The sequence below is a fragment of the Orcinus orca genome, chromosome 15 (assembly GCF_937001465.1).
Source record: "Orcinus orca chromosome 15, mOrcOrc1.1, whole genome shotgun sequence".
Classification (NCBI taxonomy): Eukaryota; Metazoa; Chordata; class Mammalia; order Artiodactyla; family Delphinidae; genus Orcinus; species Orcinus orca.
In genome coordinates this window covers 49612976-49632418 of record NC_064573.1, presented here as the reverse complement: position 1 = coordinate 49632418, position 19443 = coordinate 49612976, and the positions used below count along the sequence as shown (strand labels likewise).

Below are 19443 nucleotides of genomic sequence, written 5' to 3'. Positions count from 1 at the left end.
CAGCCATCCTGTAGGACCTCAGGGTCCTCCTCTGCACCTCCTGCACCTGGTCAGCAGATGAGGGAAGAGAGAAAGAGCATAGGGAGGAACAATCTCGTAACCACAGAGCTCACTTCCATGGGCAGGAACTGGTCGTAGAGCCCCGTGGAGATGCAGGAGGCTGGGTAATGTAATCGAGCCAAAGCAGAGGGCTGTGGGCATTGGTGAGCAGCAGTGCACTCCACTAGGGTTAGATGAACATCGTCTACTCTCAGTGTCAGGACGGCACCCTGTCGCCTGGGCACAGAGGGAACCAGCAGAATAAATACCCCGAGCTCACTCTTCTCCCACCCTCTGATTCCCTCCCAGTTCCTCCCAACTGTCAAACCTAACAGGAGGCCAGAGAGCAAGAGGCCCTTGTCATCCCATAAAGTTTAGCCCCAGGGCAAAGGGCACAGTGGAGAGGGGTGGAGAGTGGACCTGGGAGGGTGAATGGAAGATGCCAGCTTACCTTACAGAGTTTGGCTTCTTAGGGAAGTAAGTCAGGGAGCTGGGAAAGGAAGGGAGAGAGAAAAGTTAGGTTTTGCTACAGTTTTGAGCATTTTCCAAAAAGGCCAGTCATCTGGAGTGTAGGTGGCCTGTTTTCTGACTTTTTTTTTTTTTTTTTTTTGCGGTACGCGGGCCTCTCACTGCTGTGACCTCTCCCGTTGCGGAGCACAGGCTCCGGACGCGCAGGCTCAGCGGCCATGGCTCACGGGCCCAGCCGCTACGTGTCATGTGGGATCTTCCCAGACCGGGGCACGAACCCATGTCCCCTGCATCAACAGGCAGACTCCCAACGACTGCGCCACCAGGGAAGCCCTGTTTTCTGACTTTTTAAGCCCCCTTAGCTCCCTCTGAGCTGTTGTATGTGGGAACTACAACTGGATCCAAGAACGCAATTTACAAGGGCGAGCCGGGCTTTCAGATCAACTGTAGCCAGACTGCGTTTCCATTCCTCCAGGTGTTTTGGAGCCTCGCCACAAATGTACCTCACCACTTTTTTTTTGTCTTTTTAGGGTTGCAAGATGGGTACTCGTATGTATGTAGATTTCTTTTCACTTAGGTGAACGTAGTCTTCTCTGTTAAGTAATTTTTTGCGGAGTGCATCACATATATACTCTTGACACTCCCTCCCCAGCGGTCTAGGTTGCTTCTTTAAGTGGACGAGCCAGAATACCAGGTGTCCTATCACACGTATCATGTGTGCTGGGGTGAAGGCTGATGGAAGGCTTCTCTCTTGCCGCTGCTGCCCTAACCCACGTGTAGAGAGAAATTTCTGTGGTGATCAGCATGAAAGCTTCTGAGTGTGAACTTGTCACGGAAGCCCTCCAATACTGAATTTTATCCATATTAACAAGAGGGATTGTTGATGCCTTTAGACTAAGTAAGACGTTGCCGGGAAGCTAAGACACTTAACAGCTTTTAGGGAGGAGATCAGAACAGAACCCCAGCCCTGAGTGACTGTGGGGAGGTTTAGGATGACTAATCTCAGCAACAACAAAAAGATACAAAACGCCTCTTGTCCCTGTGAATTCACAGACTTCCTCACTGACCGATATTCTCACTGGTGGCCTGACCTCAATGAGAAAGATGATTTCACACCCTCTGAAATCCTTACTGAGTCCTGTGCCTCCTGCCACGTCTGAGAAGTAAGGGAGCCGGCGGATGGGGCCACCTACGGTCCCAAGTAGAGAGGCCTCCACCGTGCTGGGGACATGCCTGGTCCACGAGATGGCCTGTGCATATCGCTGGCCTGGTCTAGGGACCGAGCCTCAGCTGGGTCTGAAACTGTCTGGCCTTTTGGAGCTTGAACCTCTGCCTTTGGCTTCATTAACCCTGACCTAGCAAGGCTTCTGCAACCGCTAGCGGTATCAGCGCTGTATCGGATCCATCTTTGTGAATATTCTCTCCTTTCCTGAAGCCCTAAACACAGTAGTTACAAAATTTTTGTTATAAAAATGATGTTTTTTGGTAGATAGATATGTCCAATTTATGGAACTCAGATTTACATTTAAAAAAAAGAGAAACTAGGAAGCACTTAATCCCTTTCCCAAAGGCTGTAGGGTATGATTCTTGTCCGAGGTCATTTCCCTCCGTGCGTTTAAAGCATTTGATTTTTAAAAATGGACAGATTCAGCAGTGGGCTATTCAATTTGATTGGGGAACGTATTTGCTTTGTAAGAAAAGTTACACCCAAACGTGGCTCCGTTTTGTGTTGAGGGGGCTCAGGAGTACAAGATGGAAGGAAGCGGGGTCAATACAGATGGATGTTAAAGGTTAGGAAAGGAAAGTTTACGTTGGGGTTTAGTAAAACTGACACGTTCTCTTTTCTGTTCTACAGTATTATTATAGCATAAAGGATATCAGCATCGGTGGGCGGTGTGTTTGCAATGGCCACGCTGAAGTGTGCAGTGCAAACAATCCTGAAAAACTGTGAGTACATTGTACAGATTTTTCAGCTTTCTATGCATAAATCTAATTGTTTCAGTAGATGTTTGCATCCTGTTAAATACTTCTAAGTTCCTGCCGGCAACAAGAATGTTGCAATGCCAACAAGTAGGTGATGTGTATGTCTCCCCTCCTCCACCCCTACACTTCCCTCTCACCTGCAACCAGCCCATAGCAGACATAGTTAATCAATCACAGCACTCTATGCATGATCAGGTACAAAGCCACCCAGACCCCCTTCCCCGACCCCTGCTCCAGACAGTGCCCCAGGCAGCCACAAATAATTGAGTAGAGTTGGCAAGAGAAATAATATTTGTTTGTCATCCCTGGTCTAGTGAGATCAGGGGTAAATGTTTTCAAATCCTTTTTCATCTTTAAAATTGTGGTGAAGTGCACATAATATAAAGTTTACCGTCTTAACCATTCTTAAGTGGGGGTGGTTTAAGTTCACTGGTGTTCAGTTCACTCACATTGTTGTGCAGCCAAGCACTCTGTTCATTGCGCAGAACTGAAACTCTGTACACATGAAACAGCAGCTCTGCATTCCCTCCTCCCAGCAACCCCTGGCAACACCATTCTACCCTATGAATTTGGCTACTCTAAGTGCCTTGTACAAGTGGAATCTCACAATATTTGTCTTTTTGTGACTGGCTTACTTCACTTAGCATATACTGTCCTCACTATAGCACGTGTCAGAATTTCCTTCCTTTTTAAGGCTGAATAATATTTCATTATATATACACCACGTTTTGCTTACCCGTTCATCTGTTGATGGACACTTAGGGTACTGCCATCCTTTAGCTATTGTGAATAATTCTGCTATGAACATGGTTGTAACACTGTTTTGCTTTTAATTGAGGTATATTTCGCATACAGTAAGATGCATGGATCTCAAATATTGTGTTATGCAATTGTATACACTCGTGTTATCACCTTAGGAAGGATACTTTGAAGGGCTGGAAATTACCAGACGCTGGATATAGTAATGATTGTCTCTCAATGTTTTATTTAAAGTCTCCAATTCCACACGAGCAGCATTTACCAGGGGTACATTTTACTGTTAGTCAAATTCAGGTTTGTACATCATAAGGCCTAGCTTCATGGTCAGGCAGAGATGCCAGCTACCAACTTGCGTGGTAAGTTTGTGGCGCCCTTCTCCCTGTCTAGAAACAATCCCTAAGCCTGTCAGCCCTCCTTCAGGGATCCGGCAGTGCTCTCTGAGATAGCAGTGTGAATCCATCAACTGACTAGCCCTTAATCAGCAAGGAGCTTATTAATGATTAAACCATCGCTGCCGTGTAGACTCCTGAAGGGTAGGCCCTAAGGCACTAGAAGCCGGGTCAGGGAAGACCTGAGTTGGAACGAGAGGGGAGAAAAGAGGTCACTCTTGGTCCCTGAGCCTAAGATGAAGTGATGCCACCTGGGAGAGGAGGAGAAGTCATCGGAGAGGGGTTGAGCTTCCCACTTGGAAGAGCTGCTGAGCCCCGTGCCCTTGGCAGACCTGGGGGGCTCTGCACTGAGCAGTTTACTGCTCGCAGTGTGTGTGAGTGGAGAGGCTGTCTCCCCATCCCTCCGTGAAAGGCTCAGTTTGCCACTGGGCTATATCAGCACAACTGCCTTGCCTCCCCCTGCCTGTTGTGACCTGCACAAATGACTCATGGAGGCCTGCATGAATAGGAAATAATCTTATATTGAAGGGGATTCAGTGACAATGGAGGGAGCCACGGCTGGACAATCAGAAACCAAGCAGAACCTCTTGATACGGCAGAGGAGGATTTAATCAAGCATGGGTACCATGCTGACTGTGATGTATGGAAACATGGGTGGATCACAGATTTAATTCTGAGCTTCCTGGCAGTCAACTCAAAAAGGGAGACCTGCTCAGTTTCATATTTCACTATGATCATAATCTCAAAAGCAATCAGTTGTGTAGGAGAAGATGAGTGTTGATGCTAGGGCCAGATGAGAAATCTACCTGGAGGTGGATGGAGTGGCCATCGGGAAGAGGATTCTCCAGTCAACAACATCTTCAATAACATCCTTACAACTGATGCAAGGACAAATTTTCTACGTCAACCATCAACCTGGGCTGAGAGTCAGAAAAAGCAATTATTTGGGAGTGACAATATGATCCAGACAAGTTCCCAGCTCTGTTTTCTTTTTCAGTGCTCAATGTGAATCTCCCTATAAGAGTAGTTGGACTCCACAATAAACCCCTCCTCCAAAAAAAAAGAGTAGTAGGACTATATGTTCTTCAAGCAATTCTCCCTAAGTGTTCTTTCAGTTCAGCTTGCAAATAAACACGTCATTGGCAATGAGCTGAAATTGCATCTCTGACAAAAGCCCGCTTGGACTCCAGCTGTTCTGTGCTGCCAGTTAAATCTATGTCCATTTGCTTTAACGGGGAGCTGAGTTGGGAGAGGCGTGACGCCTTCCCATAGGAGCATAACCATCCCACCTCCCCTCAGAAGAGTTGAGGGGATCCCCATGGGCACAGCCAAGGGTCTTCTTAGACTCTGTTTTGAATCCTCTTTCAAGCACAGACGAATGGAAGCTCAGAGCTTGGAGTTCTCATCCAACACCATGGCTGCAACGATTTCATTTTAGCTCAGAAACGTTCTAAGGCAGGTGTCTAGTTCTTTGAATGTCGAGTTTTGTCTTTACTCCATCGCCTTGTTGAGTAATCTGAGCTTTGGCTCCTGTGATGGAGCTGTTTGTTGGAGCTGGCATGGACCCTTGGAGCAGGGTCCTCTGAGATCTGGTTAGCAACTGTCTCTTGGATTTGGTGAATCTCTGCACTAGACCCCGGGTTGAAAGTAAAACACCTGACCCATCTCACAGGACTACTCTAGATTTTTGTGAAGACGTTGATATTCAGCCACCTCAGTACACTCAGCGCTTGCTTCCTCCTGTGTTGATTTAGCATTATCTAACATAATAGGGAAGAAAGAGCTGGGACTTTGGAGTCAGACAAACTTAAGTTAGAAATCTGGCCCTCGGTTTATCATCTCCTGACCCTTGGCAAGTGTTTAAGTATCTCCGGATCTTAGTGTCACCACCTGTAAAATGGAGATAGTAAGCGGGCTCGGGGGACTTGAAAGAACGTATGCAAAGTGCTCTGTTCTCATAATCACTCAGTGGTACCACGGGTGACCATGATGACTCAGTCTTTCACACAGGAGCAACTGATCTTATACTTCAGTTAAACAAACAAACAAACAACTTTTCAGTAACTGAGATGTGCTTTGCTACATGCTCAGGTTTCGGTGTGAATGCCAGCACCACACCTGTGGGGAGACATGTGATCGCTGTTGTGCAGGGTACAATCAGAGGCACTGGCGGCCTGCCACGCGGGAGCAGAGCAATGAGTGTGAAGGTGAGTGCTGGGGGAGCGGTGCTAGGAAGCGAGGCCCCACCCATGATCCCCATCTCCCCATCTCTGAGGACTGATGCAGTGTTTTCCCCATGCTCATGAAGAGGGTGAGATCATGTCAGTCTTAGGGACTCAGAACTGTCTTATGCAGCAAATAACTCACAGACTGGAGGTAACAGTGCCCCACTCTAAATTCAATACAAATATGAAAACAAAAGTAACAACAATAACGCTCGTTAATATATATTAAGCATTCACTATATGCAAGGATTGGGCTTTGACAATTGGCCTTTCTTTTTAGCAATCTAAAATGTGTTGCAGCCACTATTAAATTGTAAACCCTTATCATTTCTTAGGATGTGATGCTGGATTGGAATCCTAATTATTCTGAGGACCGAGATTCAGAGAAGGTGGTGAGATTGATGTCTAAACAGAGAGCTGGAAGTATTGAGGGAATAGGACTGAGGGGGATGCAGGATGGAGGGGACCAGAGAAGGAAGGAAGAAAGAGGAGAGGCTGCTTTTAATTATGGGCACAATATAAAGTAAGAAAACTGTTATTTAAACAAACAAGCCCATGACATCCAACTGAAGATTTTCTTTTAAACCCATCTTCTTAGAAGACCATATATTTATTCCAATTGCTGGGAACATTTTTGTAACTTTTAGTTATTGGCTTTGGAGACTGTGGCCTATTTTTTTCTGAATATTCTTAGCATTTGAAGACGGATTTGCTTTTTTGAAATGACCAAAAGGCGTTTGGATACAGGTTTGTTGAACTAGATGTGTAAGGAAGAATCTATACTTTATACTTTCTGGCCAAATAGTTCTTGTAACTTTAAGAGATAAGACTGATGGTCTCTGTGACCAGCAAAATTACTTAAAATGCATTTCCAGTGGGGAATTCTGAGCACGCTTTGAGAGTTGCTAACATTGTTGGAAGGTGTTGCCCAAGGTGAACGCTCAGGTGATCTCTAGGTCCAGGTCGTTACCCAGATGGCCATTCTCACTTTAGAGTCATAGTTAACAGGTTCCTTTGCAGTGAATTCCTGATTCCTCACCCCTAGATAATAGGGCCCCAAAGAGGGAAAAGTAATAATCAGGGGTTATTTCTTCCAATACTTTCAGGTGCTGGTTTAGGATACTTTGACTGAATAAGTGTCATCACATGAATTCCAACATTCATCATGTGGTTAGTTTTCCAGAATAATGGAACCGCTCAGTGAATGACAACGCTTTACTCCAACACATATGACAAATTTTAAATAATTTCCTTTCATAAGTTTTTAACCTTTTTACACTTGCCACAATGGTTAAAAATTATAAACAGCCTATGGAAATCAGACCTGTTAAGATATTTGTTAGATGCTTTCCAAATTCCACTTGAGTTACTGCAATTCAGAATAAATAGACTTCTTAAGAAATAACTGACGTAGTAAATGTAAATGCTTAGAAGTTTTAAAACAATCATGGCACCACTGAGGAAATGAAAATAAGAAGGGGCTCAGCCTGTTAAAAACAGGGTAGCTTGAAAATCTAACCCTAACAGATTTATCCGAGAACTTGATTAAAACACAAATTCCTAGAAAGACTCGGAAAATTGGATCTAGGTGGAATGTAGTGAATATATATTCTGCCTAAGAGAGAATGAGTGTTTTACTTGTTAGATCTTTTTTCATCTTGGCAATGATGAAAATCCTAAATGGGGTTTAAATCGTATTTTCTAATTTTAGAAGCATCATACATTACTTGTAGATAACTTGGGGAATTTTTTTTTAAAAGTAAAATCATTAATACTTTTACTACCCAAAGAGAACCACTGTTAATATTTTGTTAGGTATTCTGGTGTTTTTTTTCATGCATACTTTACATGCTCAAGGGTATATTATTTATACAATTGTATACCCTGAGCTTTTTCACTTGATATTTTACCATATCATGAAAAACTCTTGGACATCTTTTTTGATAGCACGTATTCAATAGTATTGTCATTCTCTGGATTCGAGTGTATCTACAAAGTGTTTGAGTACTTACTGTGTGCTGGGGACGATGCTCTATTACAGACAAAACACGAGCAGTTCTTGACTTCATAGAACTGACAGGCAAGCAAATATACTGTTGTTTGCTTGGCCATTTCCCTATAATTAGATGTTAGGATGATTTCCAGTTGATCACTATTATAGATAGTGCTGGGATGAAAGGCTTAGAGTGTTGACTGGGAACAGGTGTTGGAGTCACAGAAAGACAAGTCAGGATTCTGCCTCTCTTACTCGTGAAGTCTGTGACTGTGTGCACATCTCTCAACCTCTCTAAGCCTCAGACTCCCTATCTGGGCTATAGGCATAATAGCACCACCGTTAGAAAGTTATTGTGCAGATTAAATGAGATAATGCATGTAAAATGCTTTTCACAGTGTACCAAGAACTCAGTTATTCTTATTAATTAATTAATTAATTAATTTATAGGCTGCCTTGAGTCTTAGTTGTGGCACGGGGGATCTTTATTGAGGCACGCAGGATCCTTTTTCGTTGCAGTGCGTAGGCTCTTTGTTGTGGTGCGCGGGCTACTCTCTAGCTGTGGAGTGTGGTTTTTCTCTTCTCTAGTTGTGGCGTGTGGGTTCCAGAGCGTGTGAGCTCTGTAGTTGGTGGCAGTGCAGGCAGTAGTTGAGGTGCACGAGCTCAGTAGTTGTGGCACTCGGGCTTTAGTTGCTCTGCGGCATGTGGGATCTTAGTTCTCTGACCAGGGATTGAACCTGCGTCTCCTGCATTGTAAGGCGGCTTCTTTACCACTGGACCACCAGGGAAGTCCCTCAGTTATTCTTGACAATAGCAGTAGTAGTAATATTCTCTTTGTGCATAAAGCTTAATTGGCATTTTGGTTTATCTTAATTTGTAATTATATATCTTATTTTTTAAAAAAGAGAAACCTTTCTCACTTAACATCAGATGAAAGAAGGTATAAATTGCATGTGATGATAGGCAGGTCTTTGTGTAAAAATCCCCCCAATTTTCCCCTGGGGGTATCCCTGGTGTTCCAGAATAGACTTTCTTGTAGCTCAGTGTAGCAACAATACTCTCTGGGGGAATTTACTAAGGGTCTCGTAGTCACGGTGGAGTACTAACTTAGAATGCTCTTTTTTCAGCATGCAACTGCCATGGCCACGCCATCGACTGTTACTATGATCCAGAAGTTGAGAGGCAGCAGGCAAGCTTGAATAGCCAAGGCATCTATGCAGGTGGAGGGGTCTGCATTGACTGTCAGGTGAGGCACTGTTTAAGTCAAAGTGAATGTGTCACAGTAGGAAATGAACACTCAGTAAGCCCTGCTCTAAAAAGATGTCAAGAAAGTGATATGCAATTCTAAGGATTTTCTGACACCCTTTCTCCACTTCTGTACACAGAAGGCTTGGTTAGCTGGATGTAATTTAGGGAAAATGGACTGAGGCATGTTTGTCCAAACTCCATTGATTAGATTCTTCTTTTGGGTCTTTGCCTAAATGGAGGGGAGAATTCCTGGCTGTCATCCTGACTGCTACCCATCTTATATTAGAAAGGCTCTAATATAGGAGGGCAAAGAGGCACCAACTTCAGTGCTGACTCTAAATCCTATTTTCAAATGGATTCTGAATCTAGAGGAAGTATTTCATGATAAATTAATGATGTCTGCTGTTGACACTAAATAAGAGAAATGGATTTTTCATCCCTCCTATAAGGACGATTGGGTTCACTGGAATTTAGGTAAGAGGAGTGTATGGCAGGGGAGGGTATATGTACATCTGCCTTGAGATATTCATTAAAACTTGTGTAAAATGTTCACGAGTTTGGTCTATGTTGCCATTCTGTCTTGTGTGCTTTTAGAGTGATGTTTTGTTAGCGTTGCCAGTAAGCAGGCACTCTTTACGTGAGATGCCCGTTTATGTGGGACCAGGGCTACACACCCTTAGAGAGACCCACCATTCTCCACCTGTCTGCCACTCCACACATTGTGTATCATGTGTCACCACAGTTAATGAAAATACAAGTAAATATAAGTCATAGGTTTGTTACCAATCACAGGGTTTCACGGATGAGTGAAAGATCCCCGGATCTTCTTAAGGCTCTGCATTACAAGACCTTCAGGTGATTTGCGAGCACGTTAAAGTTACAGAAGCACTGGACTGTCTGCAATCTGACGAAGGGTATTTATGAAAACCCTACAACTAACATCGTATAGGTGATGAAATATTGAACTCTTTCCTTCTAAAGATTGGGAACAAGGAAGGATGCTTGCTTTCACCACTTTTGTGAAACAGTGCCCTGGAGGTCCTAACCTCTGCATAAGACAAGAAAAAGAAACAAAAGGTGTTAAGATTGGAAAGGAAGAAGTAGAACTGTTTCTATTTGTAGATGACATGATTCTTTATGTAAAAAAGCCTAAGGAATGTACAAAATTATTACTAGAACTAATTGAATTTAGTAACATTGCAGGATACAATGATAATATAGAAAAACCAGCTATATATACTAGTAGCAAACAATAGGAAAATGAAATTAAAATTCAATTAAAAATAGTAACAAAGAACATAAAATGCTTAGGAATAAATTTAGCAAAAGACATGCAAGACCTCTATATTAAAGCTAAAAAAACTTTTCTGAGAGAAATCTAGGAAGACTAAATAAATAAATAAAATAAATAAGTAAATCTAGGAAGACTAAATAAATAAATGTAATATATTTGTGGATTGGAAGATTCAGTATTATTAAGATACCAGTTCTCCCCAAATTGCTCTACAGAGTTAATGCAGGTTCTTTTTTTTAAAGAAGTTGACAAGTGGATTCTAAAATTTATATGGTTATGTAAATGACCTAGAATATCCAAAGCCATCTTGAAGAAACAGAATAAAATTGGAGGACTTATATTATCTTACTTCAAGATTAACTATAAAGCTACAGTAATGAAAACATGGTGCTATTGACATAAGACTAGAAGAATAGATCAGTGTAGCAGAACAGGGAGCACAGAAACAGACTCACACGTGGACATTTTATTTTATTTTATTAATTTATTTTATTTTATTTATTTTTGGCTGCGTTGGGTCTTCGTTGCTGCCTGCAGGCTTTCTCTAGTTGTGGCGAGCAGGGGCTACTCTTCGCTGCGGTGCACGGGCTTCTCTTTGCGATGACTTCTCTTGTTGGGAGCATGGGCTCTAGGTGCGCGGGCTTCGGTAGTTGTGGCTCGTGGGCTCTAGAGCGCAGGCTCAGTAGTTGTGGTGCACAGGATTAGTTGCTCTATGGCATGTGGTATCCTCCCGGACCAGGGCTCGAACCCGTGTCCCCTGCATTGGCAGGAGGATTATTAACCACTGCGCCACCAGGGAAGCCCCTGGACATTTTATTTTTGATAAAAGTACCAAAGCAATCCAGTGACAGGGGATGGGGAGAGAAGAGAAAAGTCCTTTCAACAATTGGTTCTGGCGTAACTGGATTTATATGGGAAGAAAATTAACTCGGACCCCGACCTCAAATCATACACAAAAACTAAATTGATATGGATCAGACCTAAAGTAAAGTTAAAGCTTTTGAGAAAAATATAGGCAGATATCTTTGTGATTCGAGGATGGACAAAGTTTTCTTAGCTCATAGAAAGCAATAACCATGAAAAACTGACAAATTAGACTTCATCAAAATTAAACACTTCTGCTCACAAAAGACACTGAAGAAAATGAATAGGCAAGCCATGAATAGGGAGAAAATATTCAGAAAACATAAATCTGACAAATGGTTGGCATCCAGGATACACAATATAAAGAACTCCCGCAGCTCAATAATGAAAAGACAAATAACCCAATACAACTGAAAACGACTTGAATAGCCACTTCACAAAAGTGGATGTATGAATGGCCGATAAGCATACAACAAAGGGCTTAACATCATGAGTCATCAGAGAAATGTAAATTAGAGTTACACTGACTTACCCCCAATTTTGGTGGAGATGTGGAGCAACCATACCTATCATGCATTGTTGGTGTGAGTGAAAAGTGGTGCAGTCACCTTGGGAAAATATCTGGCAGTTTTTAAAATATAGTTAAACATACACCTACACCATGACTCACAAATTCCATGCTTAGGCGTTTATCCATGAGAAATGGAAATGTGTGTTTACAAAAAGTTTATAGCAGCTCTATGCACAATAGCCCCAAACTGGAAATAGCCCTGGTGTCCTTCAGAAGTCGAATGGAGGAACATACTGTGGCATATTTACACAGTGGAATACCAACGGGCAGTAGGAAGCAACAAACTGTTGATGGTGCAACAACGTGCAGGAATCTTAACAGCATCGTGTTAAGTGAAAAAAGCCTTCCCAGAAAGAATACCGATAGTATGAAGACCATTTAGATGAAATTTTGGAACAGGCAAAACTAATCAATAGTGGAGGGCTTCCCTGGTGGCGCAGTGGTTGAGAGCCCGCCTGCCGATGCAGGGGACACGGGTTCGTGCCCCGGTCTGGGAAGATGCCACATGCCGCGGAGCGGCTGGGCGCGTGAGCCATGGCCGCTGAGGCTGCGCGTCCGGAGCCTGTGCTCCGCAACGGGAGAGGCCGCAACAGTGAGAGGCCCGCTTACGGCAAAAAAAAAAAAAAAAAAAATAGTGGAAAAAATCAGAACTGTGGTTGACTGTCGGAGCTGGTGGTGAGGATTGACTGGGAAGAGGCCTGGGGACACTTTCAGGGGTGGTAATATTGTTCTGTATCTAGATAGACATCTGGGTTTCACAGATATATGCATTTGTTATAACTCAGTGAATGTACAAGAGTTTTGCCCTTGTGTATAAATGTTATACCAAAAGAAAAACAACTATGAACAAACATTAAACTCCAGTTAATTACATGCATACCTTTAGCTATGCATATAATTAACTGGAGTTATTATAATAACAGTTAATATAAATAGCTAAAGTATATAGGGGATGGTAACTGATATCTGCAATTTATTTTGAAATGCATAAATAAGATGGATTAATGGATGGATAGAAGAATGAGTAGATGGATAATTATGTGAAAAAACAAGTGTAGTAAAATGTTAATGGTACACTCTAGTAGACGGAGTATAGGTGTTTATTGTGAAATTGGAACTTTTTGGTCATAAAACATTGGGGGAAAGAGCAATGAAGGAAGGCAAGGAGCACAACATTTTTGGATTGACTCCTCGATTCCTTTCTGTTTGATAAAATATTGTTGCTCTTAATGAAGGTTGAAGATTACCCATGTTATTGTAGATGATGCTGGAAGATACTTTATCTCCATTAACTAAAACAGAGTCTTTAGCTTCTTCCATGGAGACACGACTTCTAATCTAAGTCTTGAACTGTTTGTGTCCCTAATGTGTTCGTCTCACTATTTCCAAACTGTTTGTTTTTCTCTCTCTTTCACACTCACATACACACACCACACAAAGCTAAGAGATGGAATCAAGAAACAGACGGAGCACATATGGCTACGTTCCCTTCTGCAACAAATCCTACAAAATGACAGGAAAGATACCAAACAAGCAAAATACTCTCTCCTTCCAGAATCCACAATAGCATGAAAAATAAGAAGGAGTGTTATCAACAGACCAGCAGTTTAAAAGATTCCTGAAAGATAGAAAGCAGAAACAGATACATGCAGGAGAACACAGCTGTGATTATTGGAACAATTTGGAGGTACTCCAAGAGGCAACAGATAGAAGAAATTAACTGTGGAGCTACATTTAAACCTATAAAACATTATTGAAGTTTATAAAAGAAGACCTATATGGAAAGGCATAATATGTTTCCAGACTCAGTATTATAAATATACCATTTTTTCGAAACCAATCTATAAATTCAGTGCAATTTCAATCAGATTTTTAATGAAGATGGACAGACTGTTTCTAAAATTCTTATCGATAAAAGACTATGTCTATGAGAATAGACAAGTAGCTTAGAAAAGATGAACAATGACGGGAGAAATTTGTCTTGCGAGATATCAAAATATACCGTGAATCTGTATTAATGGAGTGTGGACTCAGTGCAGGGATAGATAGTTCAATAGAACCTAATAGAGAATTTAGAAACAAATTCATGCAGATATTAAAATTTGGTTTGTGGTAAAATTGGCATTTCTGATGGAAGAGAAAGATGGATAGTACAAAAATGATGTTGAATAATTGGCTCTTCATTTGGGAAGAAAATGTAACCCTATCTTATGCCATATACAGAGGGACATGGGGAGTCTTGCCCAGGAAGGGAGGAGAACGGGTGCAGCTACAGCAGGGCAGATGGTTTGGTGAGCTACATGGTGATGCTTCAAGCTGAAATTTGAGTTTGCTGGTAGAACACGCATACCGTACAGCAAGGTCTGCCTATCAGAAACCCAGCTGCCTTAGTCACTTCTGGCCGTTATAACAAATATACCATAGACTGGGTAGCTTACACAATAAACAGTTATTTCTCGTAGTTCTGGAGGCTGTGAAGTTCAAGATCAAGGTGCCAGCACATCCAGTGTCTGGTGAGAGCCCTCTTTCTGGCTGGCTGATGGCCATTGTCTTGTATTCTCACATGGAGGAGAGAGAGAGAAAGGAAGGAAGCTCTCGCTGTCTCTTCTTATAAGGGCACTAATCCCATCATGAGGGCTCCATCCTCATGATCTGATTACCTCCCCAGGCCCCATCTCCAAATACGTTGGGGATTAGGCTTCCACAAATGAACTTGGGGGGAATACAAACATTTATTCCATAGCACCAGCTAACATGACTGTTTCCTGCCTTTTCTGTGCAGTGCTGGTAATGGGAGAATGATGAAATCTCTGCCATCAGTCTGGGCAGGTGACAGGAAGTAGGAACATCACAGGCAGGCTGGGCCTGCCAAGCAGCCAGCATGTAAGAGCCAGATCGTTATCCTTCAGGGCACGTGGTTGTCAGAGGTGGCTGTTTTCTCACGTGGTATTGATTTCGCTTTTGTTTCTTGGATTTACTATTTTAAGTGTTGGTTTGGGGGTATGTGACGTTTTAAATAGGGTGGTCCGTTCTCTGGGATATGGCATTTGAGTAAAGACCTGAAAGAAGTGAGAGAATGGACCAGGCATCTGTCTGGGGGACAGCTTTCCACGTGGAGGGGACAGCAGGGCAAAGGGCCTTGAGAGGGAACAAGGGGCCTGCGTGGCTGGAGGGGAGTGAGCAGGGCTAGATGCGTCAGAGAGGTCACAGAGGCCAGATCACTTTGACCTTCAGATGGAATATCAGATGGGGTCTTCCCAGGAGAGTGTGGCCAACGAGTGGACTAGCCACTAGTCTCGTTTTACTTGAGGTTCACGGAAGTAGAAGTCAGCACCAGTGTTGTAGGTGTGGTCAAGGAATTGAGGGAAAGAGAGAGAGTCAGAGAGAGATGGGGTTTAACTGAAGATTGAAAAGCATGTAGGAAAAGTTTTGCTTGGAGGAATTAGGACCTGAGAATGATCAGAGCAGGGCCTGAGGTTTCTAGGTGGGCGTTCCTTAGAAAGCCTCTCTAGATGGTGCCAAGGGAAAAGGAGCAGGTGGGGGTGGGCTACCTCCTGCACAGATCCCGTCGGTGCCCACCCCACTCTTTCGCTTGGGCAGCGGAGGCTTCCTCATCTCGTGTTGTGTCGTACATATGCAAATTCAGATGCCCACTCCTCCCGGCGAGAGTGCTTCCTAGGTACCTCCAACGCTGAAATCTGGAGCCACTACTGTCCTTGAGTCTCCTTCTGGTATTGGTCCAACCATGACCTTGGTGTCCATGGATAAGTGGTGTGTCTTGCCCTCAGGTGGTGCGGGTCCTAGAGAACCACCCAAAACTTGAAGGCAAACTACAGGTATTCTTAGGGTGATTTGTTGCTGTTCTTTGTGTTTTAAAAATATAACTTCTTTGTGGCAGGTGCTTCATTAGACAAACCTTGTGGTAAAGGGGAGAACCCAGGGTACCCACTTGAGAGAACTTTTTCTCATTTCCTACTCCAGTGGGAAAAAAAATTGGGAGCCAAGGTTAACCTGGTGTCCTCTGTGTATTATAAGCCACAGTGGCAAACAACAGAGTTGAGAGGTTCGTTGGCATTTGATGGAAGAGAGGGTGGACTACAGCTGTTTGCTGTTTGTCCAAGATGTTTATGCATGTAAACCTTAGGTCAGAGAAGTGGCCAGTATGGTTTTAGAGACCTCACTGTTAAAGTGAATTCAGATTTTAGCCTGCAGGACAAGGAGTGGTAATAAATAAAAGCCTGTAATTAATAAAATCATCTAAAAGGGTAGAGGATACAGAAAGGGTCTTTGTTCTCCTCTCTGTGTTTCTCTGCAGACTCCTTTTAAGTCAGTGTGTTATATTTGTTCTTTTTAGCTTCCTATTGCCTTTCCTTTCATTAGCGAAAGAACACTGTCCTTCTAATTGTTTCCAAATTAGAGAGAGAGAGAGAGGTGGAATTGAGCTAGACCCATGGTATATAGTTCTTGGAAATTGATGATGCGTGTCGGGTAATTTGATCTTTTCTGGCAATTACAAGGATTAGCCGTGAAATATGAAAGGCTGCCTTGTATTGTACTTTCAAATGAGCTCTGTGTATGAATCACACGCCTACATTTTCTATTCCCGTAGCAGAAATGTTTGGGAAATGGTTTCAGACTAAAGCACAGATAAAATTTTGGAATGACGAGAGACGGGGATCTGTACATGCAGTTTTTTCCAAAATTGGAGAAGATAAAAATACACACATAACCCTTTGTCCCTTGGGTTAAACCTAAGGGTGATTTATGATCCATTCATCGCTACTGAAGGAAGCTGTGAAGAGTGGTCCTCTGGAATTTTTGCTCACTCAAATGTCAGGTGCTTCATTAAGTGGTAGAGAGGAAAAACTTGGGTTGTCCAGTTCATCGAACTTACCCTCATTTCCTCTTCCAATGGGAAAAAGAATTCCAGAGCCAAGTTCAAGCCAGTGTCCTGTGGTAAATCTTGGAGATTCAAGGTCAAGTTCAGTGCTTTTTGTTTTTGATGACTTTTACTTTACATTTGTGTACGACAGAATTATTTCTCTGGATGAATAGCACTCTCCCCCCTAAGTTTCTTTTGTTTCTTTCTAGCATAACACAGCTGGTGTAAACTGTGAAAAGTGTGCTAAGGGCTATTACCGCCCTTACGGCGTTCCGGTCCATGCCCCCGACGGCTGCATCCGTAAGTTTCATTCCAACTTGGCGTGTCTTAACTTCAGGGAGGTCATCGGGCTAAATTCTGATTGGCTAGTAATTCCCTTAGTTTTCTCTCTCTCTTCATATTATTGGTTCTACTCCTTACTAGCTGTGTGACTTCAGGCAGTTACATAGTCTCTCCGAGAATCAGATTTCATATATATAAATGGAAATGATAATCTAGTCTCTAAGAGTAAATGAAATGCAGTCAAAACCACCTAGGAAAATACTGAGCATTGGGCTTGGCCCATACTAGGCCTGCAACAAATGTTTTCTGTTGTTTTGACATGTTTCTATGATCTCCAGTAATTTTAAATTTCATCAGAATTAGACTCAAGGCAACATAGTAATGATTTCACAAGGATGTAGTAATAGTCATAATATTCAAAATAGTTATGATTTATTGAGCACTTGCTATATACAAGGCATGGCCTAAATAATTTCACAAATGTCTTATCTAATTATCATAACAAACTTAAGATAATGTATTATTAGTCTCATTTTTAGATATCGAGAAATCAAAGGGTCTGAGCAGTTAAATATTTTGGCCCAGGTGAGAGAACTACTAACCGGTAGGTCCAGGGTATAGTTCATATCTGTCTAGCACTGCTGTAACGTACTACTTCCATTATACAGAAAAATGCCACTGTTTTTTTTTTTTTTTTTCTGTGGAATTATCAGTCGTAGATCAGGTTATAGACTTTGTTCTGCATGTGTATTTTATTTGGTTCTTTTATGTTCTCTGGCTATTGCAGTTAGAAAACAGTTCCAGTCCTGAAATTGGCTTCTGTGCCCACCTTCCCTCCGCAAATTCATTCATCATATCATTAATGTTTGAGAGCATCAAAATCCAAAGAATGTGTAAACTCTGATTTGTTCCTCTGTAGGGCATCTTAGTTATTAAAAGTGTGTCCTTGTTTTCCCTCGCTTTTCCACATCCTCCTATGAAGTATGCCCATGATTTATCTTGTGCCCCCGAAGAATAAGCTTTGGCAAAGGAAAACAGGACATCGTGAATAAACTCATGCCTTACTAGGAGCCTGTTTTCCATCACTTTTCTCGTTTCTTTCTTCATCACTGAAGGGGTCTCATGGAGATATTAGAGGCTTAGCATAAAGAACCCACAGGACACATAAATCCTAAACAAATTAAGCAAAGGACACCAGGAGAAGCCAGGCTAGGGGGTTGCTTGGCGCTCACGACTTCTCCAGCCTCCCAGTTCCTCACAGGACGGGGACTCAGCTGAGCTATGACAGTGTTTTTGCTCTCCAAGGTGAGGACTTTTGCCAGGTCAAGGGGAGCTCCCAAGTGAGGGGGTTCCCGAGTGTTTTACACCCAAGTGTGTCCCCCTGGAATGCAAACCCAGTAGTCGGGCTGGTTGCAAAAACTGCCTTCAGTAAGCTGTATCACTTGATTCGAACGTTTGGGTTACGGGCACGATCTTGCTGTGCTGTGCACAGATCATATATCAACGTCTAGGCATATCCCACACTTGTGTCCACATCACAGCTGTGTAATGACGACCACTCTGTGGACATTCACAGTTGGCTCATAGCCGGGAGAGGCTGTGCCCACCCAGCCCCTCCGGTGGTGGCTTGTGCAGGGTGGCCCCCTACACGGTGCACTGGGCGGTGCTCAATGGAATAAACCACATCCTCGAGAACTTCTCAGTGTGACGCTCATTAAAGCTCGTCTCTGAGGGTCCACGGGGTTCAGTCAATGCAAACCGTCAACCAGGTGTGAAGTGGAAAACAGGCTGTGCCCTTCCAAGAATCCCTGGAAACCAATGATGAAGTAGTAAACATTGCCTGAGAAGGGTTAGGACATGTTTGCCTTAAGAGGTGCAGTGAAGGACGGACTCCTTGGGATTTCTCTTAGCCTGCAGCTGTCACCCCGACCATGCCGAGGACTGTCAGCAGGGCTTGGGCCGCTGCACCTGCAGACCCAACTTCCGCGGAGACCACTGTGAGGAGTGTGCGGCCGGCTACCACCATTTCCCGATTTGCTCCAGTAAGTCCCAGCTGCGGAAGGAGAGGCCCGGCTTCTCGGCGCTGACCTGGGCTTTGTGCATCGACCCCTGAGTGCATGGCAGGCATGGGGCAGAGGGGTGGTAGAGGGACAGAAATAGGGCCAGGAAGGTTCTATTTGTGTGAAAATGGTCCCCAAAGTTGGGAACATTACATTTTTATAAGTATGTTTTATAGTGTTATTTATCTCCAAAGTGTTAGGCTGTACCATAGACATTACCATCTCAGCAGGTCAAAGGGTCAGATAGTGGCAGTTTCAACGTAATAGTAATCCATGTGTGGGGTTTTCCTTCGTAAACCTAGAGTAAATGTCGCGGGCTTCCAGATGTTCGCGTGCGCACACGTAGTGTGTGTTGCAGTTCCGGTGGCCGGGGGGATGTGTCTGTT

The 19443-nt window shown here is 43.2% G+C and overlaps 1 protein-coding gene across 6 annotated transcripts in view; it reads left to right on the top strand.

Moving 5' to 3' along the window:
- LAMA3 (laminin subunit alpha 3) overlaps nt 1–19443 on the top strand; it is a 242767-nt gene that overhangs the window by 56521 nt on the left and 166803 nt on the right. For all 6 annotated transcript variants that reach the window (XR_004485306.2, XR_007471729.1, XM_004273749.4 and 3 more), the window contains exons 6-10: nt 2363–2454; nt 5730–5845; nt 8984–9102; nt 16925–17015; nt 18908–19039. Coding sequence is in view for 4 of the 6 variants with exons in the window: in XM_004273749.4 (XP_004273797.1) it covers nt 2363–2454; nt 5730–5845; nt 8984–9102; nt 16925–17015; nt 18908–19039 (550 nt within the window). In the remaining 2 variants the exon portion in view is untranslated. The remainder of the gene's footprint in view (nt 1–2362; nt 2455–5729; nt 5846–8983; nt 9103–16924; nt 17016–18907; nt 19040–19443) is intronic.